Below are 27,666 nucleotides of genomic sequence, written 5' to 3' on the forward strand. Positions count from 1 at the left end.
GTGGTGGTGGGTACACAATCAAGGTCTTGGATTGTGTCGTGCTATGCGCTCGGTATTTTCATCCTATTCTATTCAACTTGAGCGAAGAAGCGAGTTGGATTCAGTCGACTTTTACTTCTACTTGCGTAGTGAAAAAATATTTTTTTTTAAAAGTGCGCAGTAGTGTAGTAGTTATATAAAAGTAGTGTTTGGATATGGTTCGCTTCGGTCAGTTTTAGCCATGTTTACAATACGCGTTGTGCAAAATTCTTCGGTTTTACAGAGTGTATTTCGAAGAATCAGCCTAGCAAACGGAGATTTGCGAATATCAAATTCGCACTGGTCTTCTCCGCTCGTTCTTTCGAACAAAATTTTAGAGCAAGAGAAATCCTGCAATTGGCCGTCCAGAAATAGGTAAGTGTGATATTTTCTCTAGAGCTAGAGCCGCCGACATGTTTTGTTTACGTTTTGAATGTCACGTCTGCCGTCTACATAACCTTGTTTTAGAGGTTGTCATTTTCATAGAAACGTAAACATTGCATGGGAAGTGAATTGCATTCACCTGATTCAGCACTTCCTTATTTCTGTATGGCCCTATAAATTATTGCATTTCAGGTCAGGGTCTTTTGGATCAACAGCTGCTGTACTCAATTTAAGAAATATGTCAACAGAAGCAGGTTCCTCTTCCAAAAGCCCCAAGACTAACAGATTGATTTTAGAAAAATCACCATATTTGCTACAACACGCTACCAATCCTGTCGATTGGTTCCCTTGGGGCCAAGAAGCCTTCGACAAAGCAAAGGCTGAGAATAAATTGATATTCTTGTCTGTGGGATACTCCACATGTCATTGGTAAATAAAATTAATAATATATTTTTTCAACTATTTAAATATCTTTTCTTTTAGGTGTCATGTAATGGAAAAAGAATCGTTTGAAAATCCTTCTGTGGCTGAAATAATGAATAAGTATTTTGTAAATGTAAAAGTAGACAGGGAAGAAAGGCCAGACGTGGATAAACTTTACATGTCTTTTATTCAAGCTACTGTTGGGGGTGGTGGTTGGCCAATGTCGGTTTTCCTTACGCCTAGTTTAGAGCCGTTAGCGGGTGGAACATATTTTCCCCCGGAGGACAGCTACGGTCGCCCAGGATTTAAATCAGTTCTGAAGAGTATTGCGGAACAATGGAGGAAGAAGCAAACCGCTATTCTCAACTCCGGAAAACACTCGGTTGAAGTACTAAAGAAAATTTCCGAAAAAGAGCTAAGGGATTGTCAGAGGATAGATATTCCAGGTGAAGATTCATGGAAGAAATGTCTCTTACAATTGTCCAGGAGTTATGAGTCCGATTACGGTGGTTTCAGCCCAGCCCCGAAATTTCCCCAGCCTTCAAATTTTAATTTCCTGTTTCACATGTACGCGAGGAACAAAAAGGGTGAACAAGGAGTGCACTGTTTAGAGATGTGTCTGCACACACTTAAAAAAATGGCATATGGTGGCATTCACGACCATGTCAACAAGGGATTTGCGAGGTATTCCGTAGACGGCCGTTGGCATGTGCCCCACTTTGAGAAAATGCTTTACGATCAAGCCCAGTTGGCAGTTTCTTACTGCGACGCATATGTACTTACAAAAGACGAATTCTATGCTGATGTCGTACGAGATATTCTCACGTATGTCTCCAGGGACCTCAGTCACGAACTTGGAGGATTTTACGGAGCTGAGGATGCCGATTCCTATCCCTATGAAGGAGCTCCCCATAAGATGGAAGGTGCGTTTTGCGTTTGGGAATATGATGAAATCTTCAACCTGCTCGATGAAGTAACAGACGGAATATCGCACGCTGAAGTGATCGCTTACCATTACAATGTAAAGAAGGAAGGTAATGTTAATCCATCACAAGACCCACATAAGGAGCTGCAGAAGAAAAATGTTCTTGTCTGTTTCGGTTCGTATGAAAGCACCGCAAGTAAATTCGGTATCACCGTCGAAAAACTCAAAGAAATTTTGGAGAAATCTCATCAAGTCTTATACGAGGAGAGACAAAAGAGGCCAAAGCCTCATGTCGATACAAAAATAGTGACTTCGTGGAACGGTTTGATGATTTCAGGGTATGCTAAGGCCGGATTTGTGTTGAAAGACCAGACCTATATAAACAGGGCTATTCAGGCTGCCAGCTTCATCAAGAAATTCTTGTACGACGAGGAAGACAAGAGTCTGCTGAGGTGTTGCTATCGAGGGGATGACAGCCAGATTGCGCAAACGTAAGTTTTATTTAAACTATATTAACATGCAGAAGTATTCATAAAACAGATATTTCATTAAATTGTAACTTATAATGGTGATTCCAATGAGAAGACTTTCATGGTCCTTGCTATTTAATGAACCATGTTATTTCACTATGGCCTATGTACCTGAGCACTGCCAGTTACAGATTTATAATGAATTTCCTTAGCTTTAGCAGAGAATCTTTGACCTGCCCTTGTTGTTCTCGGATTAAGCTCTGTGGGAATATGCTATATGAACCCCTAGAACCACAGAGTCTAGCCCAAGAACGATAAAGGCAGGTCAAAGATTCCTAACTAAGGCTAAGAAGCATTATAGTCTCCAACTGGTGGCAACCAGTACATAGACCACCAGATTGCATAGCAATCCAAAAAAGGGTGATACCTTAAATGCAGAAACAACAGATTAATACATTCGTTGAAAGGTTTTAGATTTATTTTTCAGTTTTTGAATTAGAATTTGCATTAAAACGGCCTTGATATACATTTTTTGTAATAAAATAATCATTTTGCACGCTTTATTAACCGTTCTAAAGTAAGGCGTGACTAAATGTCGATTATTCGTTCAGTTATTGACCTAGATGCGGAACGTTCTACGTAGATGCACAACGTTTTGAATTTTAAATGTGTCAAAGCCGATTACCAGAAGGTACATGAATGTACTAATAAACGCCATTTGTTATTGATTGATTTTTAAGATCGTGTTTTGTACTCTGAACAATATACAAGGTCAAATTTGTATTTGTATTGGTTATAATTAGATAATTACCAAATTTGTTTTGTTTTTGTTCCACCTATTATCAGACAAGTTCGGAAGATAAAAACAACGATCTTGGTTTTGACTTTCAATTTTATTTTATGTTTTTCTCACACAAAAAATGTAAATATTTGTTTATATTTCAAGAGAACATAGGTATGTTATTTTACCTCAACATATTTTTTATTATTCATGAAACCATCTCTCTCCTCACAAAACACGTTAATTAATTTTTATTTTTAATTTATTGTGTACGTATTTTTCCTCGTTATTTAAAAACACTCATTAATTATGTCAGAGAGTAAATCGTATATGATGTGAAAACAAGGCTTTGCCTCAGGACGAGCTATGACATACATGAACGAAATGGTAAACAATTGACAATTTCGTGAAGTCCAAAGTAACAAGAAACATTTCACCAAACATACAGTTTTAAGTGTTTATATTATATTATAACTTGTTCATAATATATGTTAATACCCTGTACAAATGTGAACATTTTCCATTTCAAATGTTTCGATTTACGTATTATTATAACTAAATAAGTATCTTGTTGTAAATCTGTCTACAGACATTGTATTGGATATAAGTAGATATATTTGAGTAACAATTTTTTAAGGGATGATTTTTAAGCTCATTTGAAAAATTGCAGTGTTGCACATATATTTGCAAAATATTTTTTTCATGTTCAACTAATGGATACAATAAAGTGTTTTTTATTTATTGCAAAATTTATTTTTCCTTACAGTGATATTTAAATTTAAATTTGACATCAACATTAACAATAGACTATGAAAAAATATATCTGTATTTGCATTATACAACCCTTTTTTTGGAGATCTGAGGGTTGGATACCCTTATTTTAATTTCTTTTCTCCAAGTGGACCTAGGAATCATACCCTAAAAAATGATATGTGTCCCATGCTGCATACTTCATTATCAAATATGACTATTTTTATTTTCACAAGCAGTCACCAATTTCCTCTTTATGTACTGTAAATATTTTCATCATGAAGCCAATAAATTTCTTAAAAAGAAATTATTTGTGTTGCCACTAAATATCCTAAATGTGGCAACTTATTAACATGATCATTTTTGCAATTGTTAGGAATCACTATTTAAACTAACTGTACGTGAAAATCACTATAAAAGATTTTGATATTTGAGAAAAATAATGAATTATATTTACAACGAAATGAAAACTGTTGCTCTGTTAATACAGAGTGTGGAAATGTCTCTTAAGATGATTTTTCAAATGAGTGTAGAGTGTAATAATAACGCTTTAAACTTACTAAATCTCTGTGCGTCTCTATGACTTCGGATGTAATTTTCTTTAGATAGTACTAGTATAATCAGCGCTGCGAACCAACAAGGCTCATGGCTTGGTTGTACATTTTTTTCCATTCCTTTTTGTTTTCTACATTTCTCCTCCAGTCCCCTGTTCCCATTTCATCCAAGCTCTTTCCACTGCTTGTAGTCATTTGGTCTGAGGTCTGCCCCTTCTTCTCCTCCCCGTTATACCTCCTGTCAGTACTTCTCTCCTTGGTCTCTCTCCTTCCAGCCTTCTTACGTGTCCCAGCCACCTCAATCTTTGTGCTCTAGCCACGTTTGTTATTAATGGCTCCCTGTATATTGTCATAGTTCCTTGTTTGTGCTTCTCAGCCATACCTCTCCTTTCTTTCCTCCATATATTTTTCTCAATACTTTTCTCTCAGATATTTCCAAATAGTATTTTTCTTTTGTATTCAATTTCCATGCTTCGCTCCCATAAACAACTATTGGTCTTATTATTGTCTTATATATTCTTTTCTTGACATTTTGTTCCTTTTGCAGTCCTTTCCTCTATTTCATGTTTTTCTCCTCCATTATCAGTTATCGCCACTCCTAGATAATTAAATTTTGTCACCTTCTCGAAATTATAGTGCATTTCTCCTGATATAAACGTAAGTCCTCTGTTTCTCCTTTCTGCTGTTTTCTTTTCTAGTACCATATACTTCGTTTTCTTTTCGTTTATAAGTAACCCTTTGTCCCTAGCTGCTTTTTCTACCTTTTTTATGGCATTTATTAAATTGCTCTCTGTCCTCGTCAGAATCACATCATCAGCATAAGCTAACACTTGACATGGCCGATTATATACTGTTCCCTTGGTTGGTATTTCACTTTTTCTTACTGCAGAATCTATAATAGAACTATATTGTATAAAGCTGTAGACGGAGGGTCTCCCTGTCGCAATCCTCTCATTATTTCGAATTTTTCAGNGTCTCTCTCCTTCCAGCCTTCTTACGTGTCCCAGCCACCTCAATCTTTGTGCTCTATCCACATTTGTTATTAATGGCTCCCTGTATATTGTCATAGTTCCTTGTTTGTGCTTCTCAGCCATACCTCTCCTTTCTTTCATCCATATATTTTTCTCAATACTTTTCTCTCAGATATTTCCAAATAGTATTTTTCTTTTGTATTCAGTTTCCATGCTTCGCTCCCATAAACAACTATTGGTCTTATTATTGTCTTATATATTCTTTTCTTGACATTTTGTTCCTTTTGCAGTCCTTTCCTCTATTTCATGTTTTTCTCCTCCATTATCAGTTATCGCCACTCCTAGATAATTAAATTTTGTCACCTTCAAGAAATTATAGTGCATTTCTCCTGATATAAACGTAAATCCTCTGTTTCTCCTTTCTGCTGTTTTCTTTTCTAGTACCATTTACTTCATTTTCTTTTCGTTTATAAGTAACCCTTTGTCCCTAGCTGCTTTTTCTACCTTTTTTTATGGCATTTATTAAATTGCTCTGTCCTCGTCAGAATCACATTATCAGCATAAGCTAACACTTGACATGGCCGATTATATACTGTTCCCTTGGTTGGTATTTCACTTTTTCTTACTGCAGAATCTATAATAGAACTATATTGAATAAAGCTGTAGACGGAGGGTCTCCCTGTCGCAATCCTCTCATTATTTCGAATTTTTCAGATGTTTGACCATTAATTTTCTTTAGATATGTAAATAAAGAAACGTATATAAGTTTTCTCGGATTGTCAGTTCTTTCTGGAATAACAATATCGGCGGTCACGTATGTGTCTAGCTTCACTGCAGAGGCTTTAAATTGTTTTTGTTTGGCTAATCACGTAGTATCTTCTTTATTATTAATAAAATAATTATTTCTTTAGTTATAACACACTTATGTTCCATGCAGATTTTCCTATCTACAAATAATTTAGTTTTTTCTTTCGATCTTTCTTATATTAAAAAAATCACACTGCTGAAAAAAAGTTTGTTCAAGTTATTTTTACTGTTTTAAACATATTACCAAAGTCAATTATCATTGCAAGTAGTGGTTAATCATCAAAAATAACCATAATGACTTGTTACATACGAAAATACATTGAAATCATTGTTTATAATCCTCAATAATTTAAGTAGGTACTTCCTTGATTTTCTTTAGTACTCAAAGTGATTAGCCAATATATTTGAAACATAGTAGTCATAGTTTAAGAAAATTAGATGTGCTAGATTAAAATAAGTCCTAGATATTTAGGAGCTAAATGTGAATGCCTTTTGTCTTTATAGAGGTATAGATTTAAACTTTGTGCACAGTAGTAGGTAAAACTTGCTCTAAAGTAGTTCTCCTCCACATTTCCAGCAGTGTGTGTATGCGCTCCTGATTGCCTGCTTGTGCAAATAGCCGCTCTAGCTGGCAAGCAAATTATCGCAACTTTAGTTTGAAATGTTAAAGAGACTCTCTACCAATGTCTCGCCAAAGGAAGCTTCGTAAAATAAATTTGTGAAAGCTGTAGAAAGTTCTAGCAACAAATTCAGCGATTTACTTGCAAGTGTCTACACTATGCACCAGAGATGTACAATTTACTCACGGACTTTGCTTATTATATTGTTTATTTTCCAGATTTGCTATCAAAACTTCTAAAATAATAATTTTTTAGTTTTCATTGAGACTAAACAATTTTTTTTACCTTCTTATCTCTAATATTTGTGTGTTAAGTTATAAATATGTGGAATTCATATACAACACTTTGTTGGTAATAGATCATAATCTAATTATAATTAATATTTCTGCACTGGGAATACTTCTGCACATTTCTATATGTAGTAACAACATAATAATTTAGAATAGCTCTATATATGTTTTTTTTTATTCTTTTGTAGGCCCAACCCGATTGTAGGCTTCTTAGACGATTATGCTTTCCTGATCAGAGGCCTTTTAGACCTGTACGAAGCATCTCTTGATGCCGATTGGTTACAGTGGGCTGAAACTTTACAGGAGCAGCAGGATGCAAAATTCTGGGATGCCAAAGGCGCTGGTTACTTTACCAGCCCTGAGGGAGACGCCTCTATCTTGATTCGTGGAAAGGAAGGTAAGTCTGGCAAGCGTTTATAAATTTCAAATTGTTTTTGATATAATAGCATTGAATTTACAGATTTTTTTTTTAATATTTTCATAGGAAAATTTGTAAAATTTAAAAAGACATGGCTCTGGTCAGATGGGTTATTTGCACTGTAAATTGTATTTAATGTTTTATTAATTATTATTTGTATTTATTTAGTATTTTCTTTCTCAGTTTTTGAAATCATCTAATTTTTGCACTCGAAACTGCAGTGAGGGCTGATGGAACTTACAGTGATTACAATTTGCTAGTGACATAAGTGGCTCGTATCACTTTTTAGCGGAGAATTTTTATGCTTATATAGAGAACTTTCATGACTAAACAATTTCAAACAAAATTTATAAAATATAAAATTTAAATAGATCTTGCCTCCCATGAGATCCTAAAAAGGCCTGCTCTTTAATTTTCTCGTTAAAAATTTTTTCATCATGAACTTCTTTTGTGGATCTCTTAAAAATTATTACATATGTCTCATTTGATAATAGTAATAATTTCTATTTTGATAAATACAATTTTAATTTTTATTAGCCCACCACTGCTAAATTGTATTTGTATTATTTAAAGTATATTTGTAGTATTTTATTTATTTTTTATTATTAGGTATTTATTTACTGTCTACTTACTGTCTTATTATTTTTTGAAGTACGAAATAGTTCATTTTATTTGTATTTTGTTAGTTGAATTGTTCTATTTTTGCCTGGCTCGACGATAATTCTTTTTAATCCTTTACATGCTTTCACAAAACATTATCCCCATTCGTCATTAGCGGTAATAGGCTTATCTTTAAAAATTCAACATGGTAAAATGGACCCGCATTATGTTAATGTATTGCATCATGTAATTAATGGATCAGACACTTCTTGCGTAACGACTGTTTACATTTCGAATGCAGGTAAATAGAAATGACCTAGAAACGCACCTAGGTTGGTCGTTCGTATCAGTATGTGACTAGATTATGTATTTTAAACATGTCGTATATGGTGAAAGTTGCCGTGTATATCTTGAAGTTGTTTTAAATACTTATTAAGTATGCATGCATTGAATTTCATGTTGTTGCAAGTTGAAATTTAGCAAAATTTATTTTCAAAATATTTCGAAAGTTTTCAAATTTATTTTGATTGGTGAAGTAATATTTTTAAGGAAATATTAGGTATTGTGTTGTTGCTAGACTGTTTTTCTTGGGAGGTTTTTTCTTTTGTAAAAAAATGCCTTAGACAATTTTGAGGAGGTTTTCCTAAAAATATTTTTAGTTATAGTTTAGTTTGGTATGGACGTTATTGCATTTTTGAATTTGTTGTTCAATTTTAATATGACTTTATGTAATACATTTCAGTTCTAGAATGTTTTTGAATAGAGGTATTCAAATGTTTTTGCTAAAAGTTTAGATTTTGGTGTTGTCTTCGTAAATTTCAATTATCTTCTGAAGTGAGGAAATATACAAAGTCATGGTTTTTACTGTTCACTCCAATTCATCTTTTTTTTTATTATCTGAAGCCTTTTGTTCTTGTGAGGAACCTTTTGTGCCTTGCTTTTGAATATTTCCCTTATAAGTGCAAATCTCTTGTGCAAGTCAAAAAAACAGGACTCTTTATTTTTCATTTAAAAAGTCAAAGTTGGGTATTGCCAGGGCAAAGTAAACACCATGTATAAGTCAAAATAATTGGCAGAAGCACTATCAAAATTGCAGCAACTTTTGTCCAAGACGATGTCTTTTTCTAAAATTAATAAATTAGTTATACAATGACTGGAACACCCTGTATGCTGTATACAGTGTATCCATTTTAATGCCCCTGCTACCATAGCATTCTCCTTGGTTAAAGAGAACAACTTCATTCTGGAAATGTAATTTATAAACAGTGGCGGCTGGTGCGGGAGAAAATTAGAAATTTAAGTAGTAAAAAAATTAAACTTAAAATTTAGGTTACAATGTTATCTACATAATTAAATAGATTAGCCTTAGTTAAATTTGGAATATGCAGTCAATTTAACTCGACTTGCAAAATTTGTTTGCAAAACTCTGAATACGTGGCTCTTCATAGCTCGTCTCTACATCCGTAAAGTGTTTACAGCGGTGGTCATGGTTACCGTCGCGCAGCAGTGAAAGACGGAGTGGGAGTAGCGCATATTTACTATGCACTTTGGGTTCTGTTTAGTCCGACCATAACCAAATATCTATTCACCTCTTTTTTTCTTAATAAACATAATTTGTTCAGGTGTGGTGGTATAAAATTTTATTACTTACATATTGTTTCCTCTGTGTTTTTTAAAAATTGTAGAAGTTGTAAATTGATTGTAGCACTTGCAATGCTATCTATTATAAAATCAATGGTGAGAGAAATAGCAAACTTTAATGAAAAAGTAATTGAAAAGTTTATTTCGTACAAAAGCAGAAGAATGGACTTTCACTATAAAAAATAATGTCGCTTACATTTTCTCTATATTTCAGTAGTATTTGAAATAAAAGTACCCAATCATATTTGATTTTTTTTTCAATATTTTGTATCCAAATTTTTCCACCCTCCTTGTTATGGATGTCTAGAGCCGCCACTGCTTTTTCACATTAATTGAAGCCTTTTGAAGTCCTCTATAGAACCTTAAATTTATTTACGCCTCAAATGTCGTGGTATTAAGTTACGATTTTTTAAAAATTGTTTTTTTTTTGTCATTAAAATTTCAATATCTACTGCGTCAAGAGTTAATTTTTCATAAAATTTTAGGGAGATGACTCAGGAGATACTTAGCTAGGTTTATTTCTGACTAAAATATATCTAAGACAAAAATATTATATGTATATGTAGGGAATTCAAAAATAGTGTATGAATATCTATAATATTTTTTTAGCAAGTTTATGAATTGCTAATTTGTAACAAAACTGTAAAAGCTCGGGACACACTCTATTTTTTACTGTTTTATAAACGTATTAAGTTAATTAAAATAAATTCTAAAATATTTTTCCTAAAAAAAGTCCTATCATCTTTGATACCAAAAATTTAGGTTGGTTAGCAAAGAACATTTTTTTAGTTGATAGGATTTTTTTTAGGAAAAAGTTTTTTGAATTTATTTGAATTAGCTTAAAATATATAATTTTAAAAACACTATATTTAATAATGCATGTGCTTTCGGCATTGTTTGTCTAGTTGCTTTAATAATTTTTCACTTTTGTTATTTTTTTTTATTATTTACATTACTGTAGATTTATTATAATTTCTACATAGATTTATTACAAATGTTTCATTACTTGTATAGGTAGTCACATTTATTATTTTTATATGAAACAGTACACTCTGTGCAGTTTTCTCCTTAGCCTTTCCATTTAAACATTATTCTTAGTATCGGGAAGATAAAAAATTACGTCATTGACACAACGTTTAAATAACATTCCTTATATTTAAGCCAGTTGTTATAAATATTACCCAATTAAAAAATTATAAATAACTTTATTACAGATAAGGCTTAGTTGAATATATAATATTATGTTAATCTTATTTAATTATCTCCTGATGATGTCCGAAACGTGGATGGGGTACAGTACGTGTTTTATCAAAATAATAACAATTAAATAATGAACTACGTAGTTTTAGGATCTCTTGTTTTTTTCTCTTTATTTTGCTGTTTTCGTGGAAATTTCCGACGAGATTTGTATTTCTGGGTCGGTCACGATTTATGCCCTTAAAGTTCTACAGTTCAGGGACCACACTTATAAATTTGGACAATTTTAAACCACCTAAATTACTCCGTTACGCCTCCTCTTAACCGTAATAGATTTCCAATAAAGTCACGTTTAGAGTAAAGAACGGTCGCCCTGGGATCACTTTAATAATAAACAACTTCTGGAAGTTCTACGGACCGGACCTTCTTTTATTTCTTATTCCTGCGTTCGCCTATTCGCTACCCTGAAAATATAGACGCATGGGAAGAAGGGAATAAATTTCGTAGTTAAAATAAAAACTGGTCCTTTTCTACTTTAGTATCACGAAAATAGTTACTATTAGGCCAGGAAAAAGAGCTGGTAACCTAATTTATCACTATAGATGCTAAATATTATGTACATATTAATTTCCACAGTCATAAAAATGGGGGGAGATTGTTTATAGGGTGGTTAATTGTATAATTTTTACGTAAATTCACGTTTTTCGCTTATAACTTTTTTTCGTTCATTTCCACGAGAAAACAGTAAAGTACTTTATTTTTCATCTTCAAATGACCTACAAAATTAGCCCTCGAGTGTCAAGAAATATTGATTAGATCAAAAGTTATAAACAGAAGAATTTTATTTATGACTTTTGAATGAAACATTTATAAACTGCGTTATTATTACCAGAACGTTTCCTCTCATTCTTTATCACTGTCTAATAACTCACACGAAATCTGGAATATTTAGCATCTATAATGATAAATTCAGCTTGCCGAAACAAAAAGTCGCGTCCAACTCTATATTTCCTGGCCTATATGTGATACTAGAAAAGTCGAATTTATTATATCAATCAATCAATCTCGATCAATAACAAAAAAAACATGAAAGACTGCCATAAAATGTAACAAGAATTGAGTGATTCTAAACCGAATTCATCCATGTAGAAAAATAAACGACTTCAGTTGTTAAACATTTGTTCACTAATAATTTTCACAGTAAAAGACACACGTTTCCGTGATTGAATTAGTAATTTTTCTGTTTACTACAAAAGAAACGAACAAAAAAGCGAATGACATGCCATTTACGACCACAACTATTGACCACTTTTTATGTAGTACGTAAGTCGGGGACGATTCCAGAAGTTCCCAATAAGTTTCAACTATTTGATTGTTGAAAATGCTTATTTTGTTAATACATACCTACCATTAAAAAAACCCTCTCCATGTTTGTAAATTCCCTGAACAAATGATCGTATGTTTCATCTGTGATAATATCCTGCGAACAGATTTCGGATTTCGTCCTTGATTTTCACTAATTTTTCAAGTACCAACCCGAGCCGCCTAGATAATTCATCAGCCCTGATTAAAGGTATGGATTAAAGCGATGTAATTTACATACAGGCAAATGTTAGTAGGATAATGTGAAATCTATAAGCTACGTTTGTTAATTATTCAGTGGCGCTTTCAGGGGCCGTTTCATTATTTACGTCTTCATTACGCGTTACCTTTATTGTAACGATTTCGTTAACTATTCTAGGCCTAATCCATGCCACTCCCAGTCATTGTGAAGCGTTCATCAGACGAAATCAGGGCAGTCGAGTAGAATTGGAACAAATGCGGTTATCTTCACTTGTTTCTGTAATGTCCTGGACGTTATCTGAAAGGTTCCGACAGTTTTCTCGAGTGGAATGATGTAACTGCGATTGCATTATTGGTTAATATTATTGATAATTGGTTTCAGGTGATTGTATTTTGTTTTCTTTTTAAATAGAACTCATTGTAAATTCCTTAACCAGTTAATCTAAATTTGGGAAGTATCTGACGAGACGTAATTTCAGTGAAATACGTGACCAAGAGCTCATATACTAGACGAGAGAAATCATTTCGCCGTTTTTAATTTTTTGTTGGAGAAAGTGAAGACCTTCCATACTGCGAATTAAGTGTTTTGATTTGGTAAAGGCGTTCTTTCATGTAAATATTGAATTTTCTAACTGCCCGCCTCCAAGTGTTTACTCTTTTGAGTTTTTGAAAAAATTACCGATATCGATAATGATATTTGTTTGAAAAGGATTTAAATTTAAATTAGTATTTGTTTCGCGATATAAAGAAATTGTTAGTTATCAGTATCACAATTTGGACAATAGTCGAATAACAACAAAATCGGAATCGCTCGTCAAAATCCGCTTTAGGTTCATATTACGACAATATGTTTAAAACACGCCTATTTCTAAAAAAATTTTGAAAGATTTTCTTGTGACAAATATTTTTTAAAATTGACAGCAGTTCTACGATAGCAAAAATTAGTGGTTAAGTAAAATTGTGACTATTCCTATACAAATGTTAAATTTATTATTGGGCTGCCCTGTACTTCCATTTCCCCTTCCATCTAGTCTAACGGGGATCTCCGTCGACGAGTATGACAGATCTCCTGCGAGAAACAGCTCAATTCCCGACTCCCGACAGCAGCCCAATATCACAATACACGCCTTCCACGTAGATGGCCTAAAATCAATCCCCAAACTAGACCCGACCCGACAGGAAACTTCGTTTCGATTAACTCCGGAGTTTTGTTTGATCGCAACCCATCGACTTGGACGGGCATTAATTGATCTGTTGTCTTTCCGGGGGGTTAGGGGAGGGATCCGAAGGGCTCTGTGAATTGCACGTTTTCTCGGGTCATTAATGAGTCGCCCTGAGAACGAAGACACGTCCGGGAAAGAGAAGTAAAGAAAGCGTAAAAAACTGGAATTGAGAAATCGTATTTTGACTTTTTCTTTGCGCTATCTTGTAATGAGGGCAGAATTTAAGCACTTTGTTTTAGTATTCATTTTGTACTGTCAAAATGTAATAATGGGGCCACGACAATCAATATAGTTAGTGTATAGTCTTTCCGATCTCAATTGAACCAAGAGGTTGGCAGTATGTACCAGGTTCGGTCGCTGACGCAGCAACTCGATATAGCAATATTTGAAAAACTAATTCCCATATTTATTTAGCGATACCCATATACAGGTTTGGTCGCCCAGTTGAAGAATGAGCGCGCGGGCAAACGCGGCACAAACACAGCCGTACTGGGCGACCTCGCCATAAATTCAGTTGTCAACAAATGGCCTAGCAGTGCAGTGCAGAATACGGAATTTGGTGTGATTCAGGTAATTTTAATTTATTATAGACTATTAATCATTCATATTACAATTGCGAAAGGGAGAAATAAGAGGTATATTTTGTTTAATACTGTTTGAGGACATAAATAATTAAAATATGTTGTTGGTCAAATGAACTATAATAGAAATTGTGTACATATTATATACAAATTATTATAATTTTTTTCCTTTAGCAGGAAACTTTTTTAGGGACGCCTATGAAACTCATTAAATTTTATTGCTAGGCGTTTTTATACATGTTCAACTGACTTTGGAAAGACTATAACAGTGCATGTAAATATTTTAAGTGATGATGATGATAGTGTCTGATCTGTAATGAGTCAAAACCATCGTAAAAATTTGTAATTGTATCCAAGTGCAGGAAATATGCACATGATATTTTAAAAACTTTTCCTGCACAGAATTTATCAAATTCGTATGAATATCGTACATTATAACCTAAATAATCCATTTACATAAATTAATGAAAGCAGGACATCATTATCACGAAATTCGCGACCTTGTGTAATCAAAAAACCTAATATTTTAAGTGTTGAGGGAACCAAATATTGCACGTGATCTGAGAAAGTTAAATTATTATCAAAGTGAACTCACAAATCTATACCTAAATCCTACTTGATTTCGCAGCTGAACAACAAGATACCTACTGATCAAACTTAAATCCGTTTAGCGACATATTCTAAACGAATCGATAAGTATGAATTAGAAAGTTTTAGTAAATTACCACAAAAACCGTATACTTTAAGTTTTTGTAAATACTGTGATCTATACGATCAAAAGCCTTCGAAAAGTTTATATATACAGAGTGATTTAGTCGTAATGTAATTAATTTTAACCACGGAAGGTCTAAAAAAATGTTACTCGATCTTTTAAAATATAAGAAAATTACCCCTTAACTCTCGTTAATTCAGCGACTTTGGATCACATTTGCTGACAGCTGATTTCCCCAATCGTATTGAACTGTTATTTTAAATAGGTTGGTACCATACTACTCTTTGAAAAGCAAAAACTCACACAATAAGGTACCTACTACAAACTGAATTTAAACATAATACTAAAAACTCATATTCAATTATAAAACATAGTGAAAACGTTAACAATATTAAAAATACTAAAATAAAAAAAATACTTACCTAACAATCGAAAATGATTATTATCCTTACACATTTGTTTTTATTAACAAATAAATAATACTTGTCAATATATAAAATGAAAAAACATATCTTATTTATTCATGTGTCTAGGTAAAAGCTCTGTTTATTCACTGTCGTTAAAAGCTAGGTTAATGACCGAATATTGCGGTAGGTGAAGATTTACACTCGATAAACTTTTGTGGGTCGGCGATCAGGAGCGATCGGAAAAGGGGTTTAAATAATGATTTAGTCAGTGTAAATAAATATCCATTTAAATTTTTTTTAATCGCTTTGTCGTATTCTATTCATTTTTTCCTATTTTCTCTTAAAATTAATGGCATTATGACTGTATTACCCTGCAATATCATCATTTAAACTTTGCTTTCGTACTCATAGTGGCGACACTGAGCATACTTTCATAGTATCTGCGATACAGGTTGCTTTTTCACTTTTTTGGACGCTTTATTTTAGGCATTTAGTATCAGTGTCCACTAGATGTAGTACTGATTATGAGTTATATTTTTACTATTTTGACAAAACTTAGAATATAATGTAGGCGACATTCTACGATTTCTTTACTTACACTTCAACAACCTTAACCTTAAAAAATGAATTTAAAAAACGGATCCACGTTGATTGAGGTGAATTTTTTCTTATTTTGGAGCGGTCACATGTTTCATTAAACACATTGTGCTGATGTGCTGATATGGAATTTAAAATGATGAAGCTTTTCTAGATCTTTTTCCATTTTAGAAATTTTTTTATATTTTGACTGAAATAAATCTAGAACATATATAGTGAAAGATAAAAAATAGATTCGTATATTGTATGTTACTGAAGTTTATAATTATTGTTCGTTAAAAAACTACTGTATCAAAGTATCAAGTTAAATGAAAAAAAGTTAAATTAATAATAATTTCAAGTGCGTTTTGAAGTGAAACTTCATCATCCTTCCATGTCTTCGCGTTGTGTTTGGAAATGCGTTTTTCAATTCTCCAGAATAATTGGATCTTAAGCAGCCCTCTAAGCAGTCGATAATTAATTTTCCGTCTTACCTCGGCAAACAGAGAACGCTGAAATATAGCCGTTTGGAAAATTATTACTGTTGATTCGCTCCTCGTCTTCGATACATACGAGTATTCAGCGTATATAAAAATATTATCGTTCAATTAGATCCCCGTACCGCCGACCTGCAGGAAGGCGAACAGGGAAGAACAAAACATTTCACAATTCCATATTTTTTCTAATAAATACTTGCTTCTGACGTCTCTTAATAAACTTCTCAAGTGGAATCTGCAACGTGGGTGTATCCTAATATCTAGCTTTCTTAAGCGCGCCGCTTACAGACGGATTCCTGGATATCCTCTTAATCATTATTGTCTGGAAATCTCATTGTAAAGAAAATTATTGTTTGGAACGAAGAAACCGCGGTCTCTTTTGATTTCGAACAGTTTAAAGACATCTTTTGTAAGAGAATACCAATATAAAGCCGGGCCATAGGATGTCGCAAACGGAGTAGCGGGGCGGGGCGGTGAAGTTTCTACGCAAAGCTGAATAGTTGGAGTTAATGCGGGTTTACATTGATAGATTGGGTATAGATTACGGAGACAGAGTGTGTACTACCCCTTACTAGGCTCAATGTAGATGTTTTAGGATACTAAAGGTCAATTTGGATCGGTAGATTAGTACTAGAGTACACTAATCATTCTCATAGGTAAGCAACGCCAAAAATTAGTTAAAAATTCTTTGTCATGTCAAAAAACTTAATAGTATCATTTTTTTTTGTTCATACTCTGACAATTTTCAAAATTATTGGGAAACAAAATAAAATTCAAACACTGAACGCCCTGTATCTTTGAAACCAGCAACATTAATTTGCATGAGGCATATTTGGTTCAATCGACTTATTTTGGCCACCAGTATCTCCAGCTTTGAGATTTTCCAACCTTTCGCAGACACCCTATATACTACCGGGTATGAAAAATCAACAAATTGGTATTCCAGAGCAATGCCATTCTTTTTTAAACCAATAGAAATGGTGTGACATTTTAGAACAGGAAGAATTAATTAATTCCAGACTAATGTTATTCAAAGGTTAATTCATGATTCAGCACTGGAGGCCTTTGCTTTCACTGTTGTTGATCTTGACAGTGTTCAGACCTTATTGTCTGTTTTTTTTTTTGGTATAAGTTTGAATACAGGCTAGCTTAAATGTACTTAGAAAAATACAAAAATAAATACAGGGCGTGTATAATCTATAAAAATTAAACTACAGCTTCCTAACGATATTTGTAATAGAAGTCTTATATGACAATGTTCTATTGTTGCGTTCTTTTTTCGTAAATTAAAGTTCAATTATGGATCAAAATATTTTCATTGCCATAAAAATCATCTGCAAAAACGCATTCGTTGATCACAATCCTGTTGAACTGGTTGCAGATGATACGGGTGCAACAGCTGGCGCCTTAAGATGCGATGTACGGTACGAGATGAAGTTCCTACTTGCTGTGCAAGTCATCAAGTACTAATTGTGGGGTCTTCGTCAAGATTTTCAACATTAAGGTTCACTTGCTGACCACGTCCTTCTTCTCGAGGAATAACACTTCCCGTATCTCGCAGCCGCTGAACGCGGGAGGGATTGTATTTGCACATGGGGGGTGACGTTGTGGCTATCGTTCCCGGTACAACCTAATCGCCGCGAACGCATTTTCTCCGGCTGCACCATACACTAACACCATATCGGCACGTTCGGAAATAGTAAATGCATTGTTTCTCGGTTCATTGTAAAACTAGTTTGTGCACAAACCAAAGAATGAAGCAAAGTAAGAAATAAGAATCTCGTTTTTAATATAATCGGCAGCTGTTATTATTTTTTTATTTTTTATAAAAATTACATTGTTACTATCGTGGAATTCCGAAATAAAAACTTTTGTCTGGAATCTTTCACTTTTTAACACTTATGGGTCGATGGGCGATGCTTAATATTTAATAATTAAGTGTATAATGAATTCAATACAACTACAAAATCAGTTGACTGCACAAATTTTTTGACAATGTATCCTAACCTTCTTTTAGTATTACTAGTATTAGATTACACCGACTTAAATTATAAGGTGCATCTCGGGTCGCATAAAAACATTTCCAAAGTTTTTAAAAAATAACTCAGGGTCGGCCTTCATTTTCGTTGAATAAATGAACTTTAATTTACAAAAAAAAAAACGCGAAGATAGAACTTTTTCGTATGAGACTTTTTTATTACAAATATCATCAGGAGGCTGCAGTTTAATTTTTATAGATTATACACGCCACACCCTGTATATGTATTATTAACCAGTATTTAATTATATAATAATTTTGCTTTAGAAATCCTAATCGGTGTATTTTTCACAAATATCGTATTGCGCATTACTTCCAATAGCTTTGTGAAAAGAAACTAATAATATTCATGGCTTTAAAAGGTCAGTATGGTTACATAATCTTCTGGAACCAGTCGCGAGTTCAGTGACACTTGTTTTTGTTGACTGGTTTGTTGTTTTGACTGAAAATTGTGGTGTTTATAAAACATATTTTTAAATAATATTACCTTCTGGGATCCTCTGAATTGTTAATATACAGGACGTCCCACAAGGAAATGCACAAAATTTAGGGGGACGTTCAGGTAAAAATAAGCGTACACGTTTACAAAAAAAAGGTCAATTTTTTTATCAAAACATTTCAAGAACATGACAAAAGGACCCCTCACAAATCAAACGGAAATTGGCTTTTGGTGAAATCGGCCGAATTTTGGATATGTTGTTCCTTTCGGTGTCCAGATCAAAAGTCTCCACGGGCACGAAGCTCCAAAAATCTTCCCTGCGAGCAGTACCCAGCTTGGAAGGTTAGAGACCGGTAATCCCCGATTTTCGCTGATTTTACCTCTACCCTTTTATAAATTGTACTTAGACCATAAAACTTAGAAATAGTTATTTATGAATTAAGCCGGTTATGTTATTCCGAGTTTTATGATGGCAAGCTTGGGTTTGGAGGGACTTACGGGTCGCTCAACGTAGCCGCGTTCAAAGGATATATAGCATTTACCTTATAATTACTTTATAAGGGAATTCCTAAGAGATAACGAATTTGATTGGTTCATTTAAGAATAATTTTGATCTTATATTATATATGTCGGAGTCGTAGGGCTAACTTGGGCGTTAATATCACTACTCGTGTCACTCATCTTCACGAAATAATAAGTAATACCGTAAATGAAATGATTTAAAATAAGACGTTACAAATAAAGGAGGTCAATAACCAGAGGCTCGATAACGAATCCACGGTCAACAGAATAGCAGTGTACTCACGTCTTCAGTGCTCAAGTAGAACTGCCTTCAGTACATCTCTCTGTACTCCTCTTCACTCGTCAGGTCAAAATTATTCTTAAATGAACCAATCAAATTCGTTATCTCCTAGGGATTTCCTTATAAAGTAATTATAAGGTAAATACTATTTATCCTTTGACCGCGGCTACGTTGAGTGACCCGTAAGTCCCTCCTAACCCAAGCTTGCCATCATAAAACTCGGGAATAACATAACCGGCTTAATTCATAAATAACTATTTCTAAGTTTTATGGTCTAAGTACAATTTATAAAAGGGTAGAGGTAAAATCAGTGAAAATCGGGGATTACCGGTATCTAACCTTCCAAGCTGGGTACTGCTCGCAGGAAAGATTTTCGAGTTTCGTGCCCTTGGAAACTTTTGATCTGGACACCGAAAGGAACAACATATCCAAAATTCGGCCGATTTCACCGAAAGCCACTTTCCGTTTGATTTGTGAGGGGTCTTTTATATAAACAATAAATCTATTATTTTTACAACTTCAACACCCTGTATCTCCAAAACGAGGCTATGGTCTATGTTTATAAGGCAAACACCTACTATTTTTTGTATAATTTTTTGTCTAGAAAACATGTGGGAAACAAATAAACATAAAAAGTATATAAACATAGTTTAAAATCTGTAACATGATTAAATTAAAAAATAGAGCATTGTTACCTTAAAGTTCTTTGTGGGACATCTGGTACATTTAAATCAAAGATGAACAAACATACTATGCAGATGCACCGTTTTTATAACTGCTGCGCATTTTACCCTGTTTGTTGGTAGCCTTGACTGACTAATATGCATTTTTTCCTTTCCAACAGTTGTACTTGAAAGATCATTAAACTTGTAGTGGCAGAGTCATGGCCTAGTGATGTTTGTGGCGTAGTTAAATAGAGAATGTATTCGCGAACGGTTGTACTCAACGTATTTGGGGTTGTAATCTAATTTGCTTAACTAATTGCTACCCCTGATATAGTGCGATCGTGGAAAATGCGTTAATTGGCGTATTAACAGACAAAAATCTACCTTTAAGTCGTTATTGTTGCCCCTAAAAACTGTAATTTAATTTAAAAAACGATTAATACGCTATTCACAGGTTAAACTCAATTACAGAGACATACCCCTATTATTAACAATTATTACATTTCATTACAACGTAATTTGAAACAAGACAAAATCGTAAATATAAAATTGTTGTATCTGAATTGGAATATATGAATATATGTTTCTAATTCTGCTTGTATGGCGTAGGCGAATGTATGAATATATGAGGACCAAAATTGATTAACCCTTTATAGCATTCCGAGAGATGATATGTAAGTTACAGGAAAATAACACATTGATACATTTGCTGAACTAATATAAAATGAGATCTAACTAGAATATGCCCTATAAGAGCATTGCACTTTTAACTTTGTAATTGACGTACAAAAATTTAATTTTTTGGGGGTAATGAAATTATACTTTTCTTCAAGTCCTAAATAGAACAAAATGAATTGATTGAAGTGGTTCATTGTCATTTTTCAATATTCAATATACAATTTTAGGTCCTCTCAGTTCCTACGTCTAAATATACAGGGTGTAAACACAAATTTTACACACATGGAGCAAATATTTGAAGAGTAATTAATCGAAGTGCGAAAAACCATTGCAGAAACATTTTCTGCAAATATAGTTTTTTATACCTGCCTGACTATCACAGTGCTATCAAGAAACAATTTTAGAACTGCTGATTCCATCGATAGCTCTGTTGGCTCTGTTTACACATCATTCACCATTCATTCTTCTTACCATTAAAACTTGTGTTTCGATACGGAATATTTTTAATTTGAAAAAGGTATACAGTTGTCTGTCTAAATTTACATAAATATTTTTTAATTCTGTCTAGTTATAAAGAAAATCCATCAAAATTTCAAAAATCGAAACGGCTACCCGACGTCATGCTTTCATTTTCTGTCAAGGTGTTCTTGATGATGGCGGAAATAATAATAACAAACACGTTACTACGAATAAACGACTGAAATGACACTGTAACAACTTGACTTCCGTTTCATGATACTTCCTAGTCAATGAAGTACAACATTATTGGTACCGTATAAATGCTAACCAATCTTTGTTTATTTTTAGCTCATTCAGAACTACAGTAAAATTTGAAAATATTCTATTAATTAAATTGGAAATATACCAAAAGATTAATTTCGTTGTTGATTTTAAACGGTTTTTCAACACTTCTAGAACCTGTTTCGTAATAATATGAAAAAAATTATCATTTGGGTGGAAACACTTTTTTTCTGGTCTTTCAAAGAACATTTGCAAGATTAAGAAGTTTATAGATGATAGTGAGAGAATTGAGGCTAGACAAATGGTTAAAAGCTACACCAAAAAGTATTTTTGTGAAGACCTTGTAGGTAAAGAGAAATTGTTTGTAGTGGAATCTTTATGCGCATTGAAGATTTTAATGTATTGTCAAAAGTACAACACGGTTTTCGAAAATTAATTTCAAACTGCAGTCATGTCTCCTACAGAAAAATTATATGACAGATCAAAGATAGCAGCAGTAAATTAATGTAGGTATTTTGAAAAAACCAAACACAAAACCTGGGGTACCCCAAGGTTCCATACTTGGACCGTTACTCTTTTTAATTTATGGCAACGACCTGTCAACCCATTTTATAAAAAAATTATTAGGTATGTTTGCCGTATTTCTGTTGTAATAAAGACCAAGATGCGTTATCTCTTAAAAAAATTTTAATGAAATATGCTGAATACTGTGGAATTAGATTATTAAACATTAAACATTACAGAAACCGGAAACATTTTTTATAACATTTTCACTTAAGCGTTTAGTTTGTGGCAACAATAGTTTAATTAAAATATGGAATAAATCTATTAAACAAACAAATTGTACTAAATTCTTAGGAAATTCATTGTGCCTTGAATTGGCAAACATATATGTCGGCGCTGCTGGTGTTGGAAGGTTATTTTAGAAAATTTGTTTATAATATTGTGTTAATGTTATATCTATCACTTAGTGATCAATTTGCATTTAGCAGATTATGAGTTTAATGTTTTAGAATTTAGAATTATGGAAACACTTGTTTTGGTTGGGCAAAACGAGGTTAGCGAGATATTGACAGTAAGAGTCAGAGAGTGAACAGAGAGATTTGGATTAGAAAGCAAGAATAATCTTTTTTTATATCTCAGAACCCTGTTGTACGAGAATCAATAAATTTGGTACACAGGGGTTTTAAGACATGTGGAATCTGATGGTGCTATCCGCCTAAGACAATTTTTCGTGGCTCCTCTTGTCTTTGGAGCTAAAATAATTTGGTGGCATATTTAATTTCTTAAAAGTTATTAGTCCACTAGAAAGCCTCTTGATACTTTTTCATATAACGTAATGTTTTCGAGAAAAATGTCAAAATGTAATCGAATGCATATCGTGATTCGCTAATTTCCTTAAAAACATTGCGTTTTACGAAAAAAAATATCAAGAGACAAAAAAGTTTCTAAATTCATTGGCTTTCTAGCTAACTAATAATTTTTAAAAAATTCAAATTTGCGACCAAAATTTTTTGGTTCGTGGGCCCCGAAAATGTATCCAAAGGGGGTTCCCCGCCAAAAAGCGTAGTTCTGTCAGATTCCATATATCATAAAACCCCTGTGTACCAAATTTAGTGATTCTCATACAACAGGGTTCTGAGATTAATCTCAAAAAAGACAGGGGCAGATTTCAGGGGGCAGTAACTTCGAAAGAGGGAGCCACTTCAGTCAAAAAGAAAAAATACGGGTCCCCTAAATTTGTCTTGAGAATTTTGTTGCATTAATTTCGGGACACCCTTTATTAGGGATGGACAGACATAAGTCGTGTAGAAATACTTTTAAAAAAAATCTGTTTTACGAGGTTTTATCGGTTTGTAATATACACATTCTATTATACAGGTTGTCCCAAAAAAGAACCGAGTCCCTAACAACATTTCAGGATCCAGTCATATCTAAAAGTATTTCAGATAAAAGTTGTGTAAGATAAAGATATCAAGAAACAAATAAGCTGATCAGCGACTGATACAACGCCAAATTTTGTGACGGAATCTAGAATTGAAAAATTCGTAATGTCATTTAGTGCGATCGATAATCGAGAATATGAATGACACATAGGACGGCCCTGCAACAAGGGCGTAGTAGTAGCAGGTAGTAGCACTAGATGACGTCACAATACGATTTTGATCGCGTAACGAAATTAAAATTTTTAAGTTGCTTATTTCTTTTGTAATATGTATATTGCGTTTGTTTCAGATCAAGACGGCGCCGAACCGTGCGGCAACTCCGTCGCCGTCCACAACCTGATCCGGCTTGCCGCCTACCTTGACAGGCAGGACCTGCGGGACAAGGCCGGCAGGACTCTGACCGCCTTCTCCGACCGGCTCCGGTCCATTCCGGTAGCCCTGCCGGAGATGACGTCCGCCCTGATGTTCTACCATAACTCACCCACACAGGTAGGGCCATTCGTTCGGTCACGGATCACTGCCATCACAAGGTTAGAATCGAATCATTTCATTTATCATTCCTCATTTTTTGCCACCAATTCACTACCTGTCTATCGTAAGCAGAAATATTCCCTATAGTCTGTTTGGAAATGAAAGAGAGTAATAAAACCCCGAGATAAGAACCGGCCATGGGCGTGGTAATATTTCGTTTCAGGTAATTATCGGGTAACACTAATGCTAACAGGTAATGGGTATACATTAGTATATTTTACTGGATACATCATAGGGAAGGAGCCAGTGTATTGTGACAGATCAATCCAGTCTTAGAGCTGAATATACGAAGACGTGCTAGTGCAGTAGAGTAAAATTCGACTTGTGTTTAGTGACTACTGTGCCAGTGGATATAATATTGTTTGGGTAAAATGTCGAGCTTATCAGATTACGTACCTGCTAAACGCGTGAAAAGATGTGCGCTGTCTCAGAATGAGAAGATTATTATATTAAATGTATTTAATGCATTGAAACACCAAAATCCTACCAACAGTGTTGACGACATCGTGGAAAAGTGGGAACTCGATAATTTAATTGACGTTACTGTGGAACCTACCGTTATCAACCTAGGAGACGAAGATAATTCTTCTTCAGAGAATATTCAGAGGATGAATTTTAATATATCTACTTTTTTGTTTTCTTTATTGTACATTTATACAACACTACATTTACTCACCATAATTTGAATTTTCAAAATACATATATTTTTGTGTGGAATAAAAGTCTATTCATTAAATTTAAATAAATATTTTGATAATAATATTGAATAATTTTATTTGAGTTACTAAAAACCCTCTTAACCCGGTTATGATGCTTAAAGTAGCCTCATGTTTTGAAATGCTGTTTTTATATTGTTTACTTATAAGAAATGGACCGAGAAATTGAAACGGCATAGACAAAGACGGATTGTCGGGGATTAAATTTTAGCTACCTGCTACAATTTAGTACAACCCGGTCACACAAAGTTTTTTTAAAAGTACACCTCATCTATACCGATAAAACATAATATAAAAATATTGAATATAAGCACCAGTACTACATTTATTTACGATTTGCATACATAATAAGCTTTTACTACTCTCTTTCATTTCTAAACAGACTAGATAAAAACATTTAATCATTTTCAAAAAATTTACAATGTTTATTAAAATTTACCTCAACTTCTTAAAAAAATTGTTTGCGACTTTAGAGGGTATAAAAGCGGTATCCTATTTCAAAGCAGGCTACTGAAAAAAAAATAAAAATTGTTACAATTAACTTATGCATCACCATTTTTTTATAGAAACATTCTTAAGGACAACTCTGTGTACATAGTTTTTTTTTAATAGAGAATGCTCGGTTTTACACAAAAACCATTATTTGTCTTTCGTTCCAGGTCTTTATAGCGGGCCAGACCGAGGACAACCACACACAGGCCCTCCTAGACGTCGTCCGCTCGCGCTTCCTCCCCGGCCGCATCCTGGCCATCGCCGACGGTCCTGGCGGCCGCGCCGGCCTGCTGTACCGCCGCCACGAGACCCTGTCTCGCCTGCGGCCCATCCAGGGCAAGCCGGCGGCTTACGTGTGCAGGAACTTCGCCTGCTCGCTGCCGGTGACTGAGCCTGATGAGCTGGCCACGTCCCTGGATGATGGCAACGGCCAGAAGAGGGGCACCGAGTGAAAGCTTCGTCGGAGACGATGCTAGAGATAGGTGTATAGGTTTTACTCGCGCTTGAGTGCCTGTAGGTGTGGGGAAATTCGATCTTGTTGCTGAAATTACTGTCGCTAAGTTCAAAATCAAAGCGATTATATTAGTTTTATCTTCACTCGCGAAATTTTTCGTTAATTTTTACAAGTACTTCAATTTATTTTTTATCAAACTTTAGGAGAAGATAATCATAAAATAATGATAATTTCTTAACATATATTTTACTCGAAACAGGTTTTTTCTTTAGTACAATGCTCTATTGTTGAAATTTTCATGAATATTTTTAAGTATTTTCTAAACGATTTCAGCTTTTTAGTTTTATCTGTCGCAGAAAGTGCAGGGGGGTGTTATATTACACAGATTGAATATAAAAATTACGTAATGTAATAAAACTACCCGGTATGGCAGCTGTAAGAGTAAATTTTTATGCGTTTATCTTTCAATATGCCGATTACGTTGATAGGAATCCCAGTCCAACAAAATAGTTCACAAACACGATATTTTATTACTGTTTAATGTTTAATAAATTATTAATTACGCATGTTGTTAATGGGCGAGATGAAAGCAACGAGTCACGGGTTATGATGCAAATCATATGTACACATTGCGTCAAACTCTGTTACTATTAAATAATAGTGCGGCTGAGTTCCAATGTTTGTCTGACAATATAGGCCTTAAATCGAATGGAAAATTAATAAATGAAATATAAATAATGATTCGTTTGAAAAAATTAACCTAAAGAACACCTACAGTGAATAGGAAATTCTAGATTCTGGAGCGAAAGTGTATTTTTTGCAATTTTTCTTAAAATTATTTTAGTGCAATTTTCTATTGAAACGTCTTTATAAGATATTTTATTCGGAAATGGTCAAATTTTAGTGAAAATTAAATAGCGCTTTTTTATTGTAAAATGAGCAGATTCAAAGAAATAATTTAATTTTTTATCAAAAGTGTATCCATTTTGTTTTAATAATAGAATCATCTGTTACCTTCCCTTTTCTACTGCACTGATAAAACTGTAAAAAGCAAGTATTTTATTCCTTTAAACTTTCTTCTAAGCTCCTTGTTTCAAAAAAGGTTTTGGAATGTAGTACATACTCAAGTGTGTCTAAGAATGGAGTTGAAAAAATAATTTTTATTAAAAAAAATTGTACTCAGATGTACAAAAACGTGGGCCAACATATACAGGGTGTAAGAAATATAGTTCTCGATTTTATACTTATAATATTTATGTTCTCTTCATAACAAAATAAACATGAGATCAGTTGAGAAATACATAAATAACCGATCATTTTCGGCCATTTAATATATAGCCTGTATATATTAGATCCCCAGATTAGGTCCCCAGATCGTACAAAAAACATGAAGTTGATATTATGGAAAATGATTAAAACATAATTTGTAGCATATTTTCATTTCTTAATATCCAATTAATTCTATTAAGTTTGTTAAGAGCAAACATTTTTTTCTGTGTAGGTAATCTGCCTCGTATAAAACACCAAAAAAATTTATTGGGAAGTTATTCATGTAATATTTGAAGATAATCGACCTACATTAATATTTTTGATTTGACAAATCGTTGACTTATAACATTAACTACATTTTGTACAAAGTAAACCGATTATTTTTTCTGTATCTTGTACGAAAATAGCACTTTACCATATGGTGGGCCATTAGTGTGAGAAAGTAAAATAATTCCTTTGTCACTCATAATATAGAAAAAAAGTTTAT

General features: G+C 33.6%; 1 protein-coding gene across 2 annotated transcripts; it reads left to right on the forward strand.

The window, feature by feature from the left end:
- LOC108910362 (spermatogenesis-associated protein 20) lies at window positions 1-27,666 on the forward strand. Of its 2 annotated transcripts, none has more exons than XM_018714936.2 (6): window positions 1-393; window positions 595-831; window positions 886-2,241; window positions 7,182-7,390; window positions 24,007-24,206; window positions 25,624-27,666. In XM_018714936.2, the coding sequence occupies exons 1-6, from the start codon at window positions 221-223 to the stop codon at window positions 25,906-25,908; spliced, it is 2,460 nt and encodes an 819-aa protein (XP_018570452.1). In that variant the 5' UTR covers window positions 1-220; the 3' UTR covers window positions 25,909-27,666. The 2 variants fall into 2 exon arrangements, with proteins under 2 accessions (XP_018570452.1, XP_018570453.1); XM_018714937.2 differs by having other exon boundaries at window positions 2-393; window positions 24,007-24,247; window positions 25,624-25,715.

The sequence above is a fragment of the Anoplophora glabripennis genome, unplaced genomic scaffold (assembly GCF_000390285.2).
Source record: "Anoplophora glabripennis isolate ALB-LARVAE unplaced genomic scaffold, Agla_2.0 scaffold349, whole genome shotgun sequence".
Lineage (NCBI taxonomy): Eukaryota > Metazoa > Arthropoda > Insecta > Coleoptera > Cerambycidae > Anoplophora > Anoplophora glabripennis.